The sequence below is a fragment of the Barbatula barbatula genome (genome assembly GCF_947034865.1).
Source record: "Barbatula barbatula genome assembly, contig: scaffold_168, whole genome shotgun sequence".
Lineage (NCBI taxonomy): Eukaryota > Metazoa > Chordata > Actinopteri > Cypriniformes > Nemacheilidae > Barbatula > Barbatula barbatula.
In genome coordinates, this window is record NW_027636846.1 from 10001 (window position 1) to 15859 (window position 5859).

A 5859-nucleotide genomic window follows, 5' to 3' on the forward strand; every position below is an offset into this window, starting at 1 on the left:
AAGCGCGAGTAGGCGGGAACGGCCCGCAGGCAGGCGAACTTCTGCGGCAGATAATTCAACTTCCTGTCCTCCGGGTCCAGCTGCTCCCATGCCAACCTCTGAACAAAACAATCACAACATAAACGTTCAGAAGCAAACAAACGTTCGGACTTCTCTGAAGTGAAGAACAGGTGCAGTCAAAATTGGGGTCAGAATTTGCTTATATCAAAAGATGAACATGCAGAGGGAAAGCACGTGTTCCACAGAGTGAAGTATAGCATGTAAAACATACGCAAATCACTTATAGGCAAATCTGACAGGACTGATGGAGCCGGGCCTGGAAACACAAGTGTGAAATGTCCAGTCAGGGCATGAAGCCAGAATCTTACACAGCACTCTTTTCACAAAGTGGTTCACTCGACTATACTCGTTTCTTCACTTTGTTTATGTATACTAATATTCTGTAGAACTGACTACAGTAAAAATAACAAACTGTATTGAACCTTGTAGTATACTTTACTATTTAATATAGTAAACTGTGTATATTGCACCATGCCATGGTGTCCACTACACTTTGTTAATGTTTACTGTAGTACTGACTATAGTTAAGTCATAACCTGCAGTGAACGCCGTAGTATACTTTACTATTTACTATAGTAAACTGTGGTAAATTGTAGTATCCTGTAATATACAGCAGTGTACATTAATAAAGTGTGGTGAACACTAACTACAGTGAACCGATAAACTGTAGTAAACACTGGAGTATACTTTACTATTTACTATAGTAAACTGTGTATATTTCTGAATACTGTAGCATGCCATGGTGTCCACTACACTTTGTTAATGTTTACTGTAGTACTGACTATAGTTAAGTCATAACCTGCAGTGAACGCTGTAGTATACTTTACTATTTACTATAGTAAACTGTGTATATTTCTGAATACTGTAGCATGCCATGGTGTCCACTACACTTTGTTAATGTTTACTGTAGTACTGACTATAGTTAAGTCATAACCTGCAGTGAACGCTGTAGTATACTTTACTATTTACTATAGTAAACTGTGTATATTTCTGAATACTGTAGCATGCCATGGTGTCCACTACACTTTGTTAATGTTTACTGTAGTACTGACTATAGTTAAGTCATAACCTGCAGTGAACGCTGTAGTATACTTTACTATTTACTATAGTAAACTGTGTATATTGCACCATGCCATGGTGTCCACTACACTTTGTTAATGTTTACTGTAGTACTGACTATAGTTAAGTCATAACCTGCAGTGAACGCTGTAGTATACTTTACTATTTAATATAGTAAACTGTGTATATTGCACCATGCCATGGTGTCCACTACACTTTGTTAATGTTTACTGTAGTACTGACTATAGTTAAGTCATAACCTGCAGTGAACGCTGTAGTATACTTTACTATTTACTATAGTAAACTGTGTATATTGCACCATGCCATGGTGTCCACTACACTTTGTTAATGTTTACTGTAGTACTGACTATAGTTAAGTCATAACCTGCAGTGAACGCTGTAGTATACTTTACTATTTACTATAGTAAACTGTGGTAAATTGTAGTATCCTGTAATATACCACAGTGTACATTAATAAAGTGTGGTGAACACCAACTACAGTGAACCGATAAACTGTAGTAAACACTGTAGTATACTTTACTATTTACTATAGTAAACTGTGGTATGCTGTAGTGGATTAACACCTACACTATGCTGTAGTATTAACTGCACTAAATACAGTAGTATACTTTATAAACACTAGGAAGTTTACTATAGTTAATGGTGTGCTTAAAAACAGCACAGCCTGCTTCTTTTGAACGGACACATCAGATCCTATAAATGCTGCTCATTACAGCAATGAAAACTCGTTGTGTAGTTTGTCACGAAAAGCTCATGTCAATATACGCAAAAGAGCCGCATAAACATTCATTTAACTCATGACAGAAGATCGCACCTCTTCCTCTGACATCAGATACTCCGGAGGTGGGTTATACGACTCCTCGTGACCCGGAAGTTTCATCTTGGGTGCGGGGACGTGCATTTTGTGTCGTCCCAGGATGCTGTTGGGATCTTCTTTGGCCCAAAGGTCGTAGTATTGCGGGGTGGTCTCGGCGGGTCTGCGTGGCTTGATCCAGCCCATTTTTATGGCATGAACCAATTTCCCGACCTAATACAGGCACAGATGAACGGATTGTACAGTTAAGAGTGAAAAGACACACACACGCGTGGGCTCGGATGCACACAAACACATCATCATTGTGATTGAAAGCACGTGCGTACGGTCATTACACAAAACACTACACGTATTACACAGGGAGAGGTTTACTGCGGGAAACAAACTCCATACAGCACGAGGAATCAAAGATGGACGTTTGCGGGTCCGATTTCTTTCAGGTTCAGAAGCTCATTATCTGGAGGTTTCAGGACTCTTTCCACTTTAAAAACTATGTGAGGATCATTACATGCAATGCAGCTGGGAGCAGTTTTAGAAACGCAGATATTCTCTCGCCTTTCCACTGTATATACTTTTATATATATATATATACTGTAGATGTGAAAGGTGAGAAAAGGAGAACTCACCTTCTCTTTCTCGATGAGTGATGGGATGAAGCTTCTCTTGTCTTGAGGTCTGTTGGTGACGGGATGAATCATCACTTCATTGGAGAAAAATTCGACAGCAGGCTAGAAAACAAAGAAAGATTTGAAAAATAGAAAATATCCAATACAAAGATATTTAAGCGTTTCAGGCTAAAAGTGAAATATAAAATAACGATTCCTATTTTCTCTTGTAAATAGCTCGTCAATGTGGGTCGTTCGCTTTTGTGTGCCCTCATAATAATCAATAATAATCTTAAACACGATCGCAACTTTCAGTTCAGGGGGACTTTAAATAAATACATTTTAATGAAGGCAGCTTTTGAACTAAAGTGAAGGTTTTTAGACAGTGCAGATGGATATTGTTTGACGCCAAAAATAAATCTAAAAACAATCAAAGAAATGTATAATAAAATATGACATTTAACGAAAATGTTCAATATGAATGAAATATTAATATAACTTTTGATGTGTAATTATTACTTGGTTTAAAACCAATTCATGTAATGTCAAAACTCAAATAGGGTGAAATTGCAATTAAAATACAGGTTATGGTAAATTTGTGCTGTTTGCATACATTCAACAGAGTTCACACAATTTCATTTAGATTATTTTGTTAAAATAAAGTGTGAAATTTATGATCTTTAAATGTTAAAGATATTCAATCTACTACGTAAGGCAGATGTTTATTGTGGATAAAGAAAGAATCGCATACTATTCACAGCACGCAAATAATCATCTGCACTAACAATAGTAGTGAAGCGTTCCCTTTTAAACACCGCCGTTAACAAATGTATTTTCCTTTTATACCAAACGGCAGACATTTTGTGCGTCGTTAACAACAAACTGCATCGTAAATAATAAACATCTGCAGTGTGTTTCGAATAAAACAAAACTTTTTTTATTCCCTTAACTAAAAACTAAAGACCAGATGAACAGTGAGAATGAGAACATCTGGTCTGATCAACATCTCCAGACGCGACACTTGCGACGGTGACAGGTGGCGTTTTCACACTTAACAACTTTAAAGCCCGTCTGAGGTCGAGTGGCTGATCACAGACAGACTCGACTGTGGTGTGACTCACTTCCTGTTTGCAGCAGAACACACAGCGACGCACAATTAGCGCTCATTCTTGTTAAGTCAGAGCCGTGTTTGCTAAACGGTGGCCGTGACACAATCCAACTTTATGACCTCCTGCGTAGGTCGAGCGGGCTGTTGCGTTACTTCATCCGTCGGCCGGGGTTGGGCACCGTGTGGCTTCGTAAAACAGAAAGAGTTTTGTTTTCCCCCCGCTGTGTGTTGGTGTTATGATCCAGCGCTCTTTTAAAGATCTTTTGACACACCACGACTGCAGATGTTGAGGTGACGCATTTATACCGTCTTCAGTGCGAAGCTGAAATACCTCGTATTCGTTGAAGTTGACGTCTCCAAACTTGCCCTGCTGCAGACGCCGTACGAGTTCAACCTGCTCATCTGATAGACGGATCTCTGCGCCCGTCATCTTGTCCTGAACGGTCCGCCTAGATATGAGACAGAGGTATTTAGAAGACTTTAAAGCTACAATTGGTAACCTTTGTGGCAAAAGTTATTGTTTATAATATTATATAAACTGTTCGAAACCTTGCAAAAGTACACATAATAAAGCTGACTTCATTATTTGTTGCGTATCATTTTTTAGTTCAACCAGAGATGGCGACAGAGAGCAAAAGTTAGAGAATTTAAATGAACTTCCCAGTTCCTCCTCACCAATAATCTGGATTTTCCATCTTGTCCAGAAACTCGTCCAGCTCATCCTTGTTTCTGATTGGCTTAAAGATCTTTTTCCCATCCAGGTCGTATCCGATGTGAGGATAATCTTTATACCACTCCATGGGAATGTTGCCGACGGTGTTACGAATGTCCTGTGAGGAGAGAAAGAAAGAGACAGAGCGGAGGATAGAGAGAATAAGAGAAGAGGCCGAGAGACAGAAAGAGAATGAGAGAGAGAGAATATCTCAGTGAATGTGAAACAACAACATCAGAGTATTTTTATCTCATTTTTTAGCTGTAATATAAGACAGGTTAATATCAAGGCTTAAAGGAGTAGTTCAATATACAATTAAAATGTCGAGAAAGCTGTAGAGGATTCTTCTCTATAATGAACTTCAACTGGGGCAGTTGGTTAAAGTCTCGAAACGACACACGCCGATTAATGAGGATGTTTTCTAGCGAAACGATGGTAATTTTCCAAGAAATAAACAAATTACATACATTTTAAAGGTAAATATATGGCTTGCTCTGCCTTTCAGTGCCTCCATTACTTTACATAATACGTTATCACGTTGGAAAGTTCACACATGAAGTAAGTGTGGAGAAAAACTGTGCAAAAGTTCGAGGATGTTGAATGACACGTTGTGTCAAAAATATTGTTCAAAATGGTCAGTTCGTGAGCATTTCAGGTATGTTGTAATCTTTTGAAATCTACGTCGATTGATTATGTCACGATTCATGATTCTGATCTGACGTTGCGGTTTTATTCTTACCGAATGAGTTGAGGCAAATTACAATGAACAACTGCCCTTTCATTATTTCTCCAATGATGCACATTGTCATTTTTCTGTCAAATAACCAAATTGCAGTTTTAAAACAAACAAACAAACAATATAAACAAACTAACACTTTGTCTGTGCTTTTCCTATTTAAAGAAATATCAGCTTATTCACATTAACCAAGTTAGCAGAAAAAAACCAGCGTCCCCTCATGTTCAAAACATGGACTGGGATTCTTTTAACATCTCAACATTTATAATAGCGGTGAATGGTTACATAACTGCATTGCGTAATACGGGAAGTCAACGACGCGGATCGCAGACGCATATACATGTTAAAAAAGTAAATCATTTTTTTGTTTTATTTGAAAATGACCACTCGTTTCTCTAGAAAACCCCCGGCTGGTGTGAAACTGAAATTTGGACCTTAACCAACATCTGGACCTTAGCCCCACGTTAAAGTTTATAACATGGATAAGATCCTTGGAAAGCTTTCTTCAAAAGCCTCCATTTGTTTTCAAGAGGAAGAAACAAACACACAGACGTATGACATGTGGGTGAGCGAATTATATGTCATTTGAATTTTACACTGAATTACTCCTTTAAAGCAATTCAGTTCATCTTGATACCGTCCCAGACAGGTATTACAAATAAACCGACTGCAAAGACAGTTTATGCTTTGATAACATACAGTGGGCACAAAGAATGCATTGACACTGAATTCATTCCCTTTATT

The 5859-nt window shown here is 38.2% G+C and overlaps 1 protein-coding gene across 1 annotated transcript in view; it reads right to left on the bottom strand.

The window, feature by feature from the left end:
- Positions 1-4497, bottom strand: part of LOC306891009 (ribosome biogenesis protein bop1) — a gene marked incomplete at both ends in the record, with an annotated part of 13986 nt that extends 9489 nt beyond the window's left edge. The window contains 5 exons of the mRNA XM_079488434.1: positions 1-98; positions 1955-2167; positions 2581-2682; positions 3999-4116; positions 4343-4497. The exon at positions 1-98 is cut by the window's left edge and continues 64 nt beyond it. Of these exons, the coding sequence (XP_079344560.1) occupies positions 1-98; positions 1955-2167; positions 2581-2682; positions 3999-4116; positions 4343-4497 (686 nt within the window). The remainder of the gene's footprint in view (positions 99-1954; positions 2168-2580; positions 2683-3998; positions 4117-4342) is intronic.
- Between the last annotated feature and the right edge of the window lie 1362 nt (positions 4498-5859).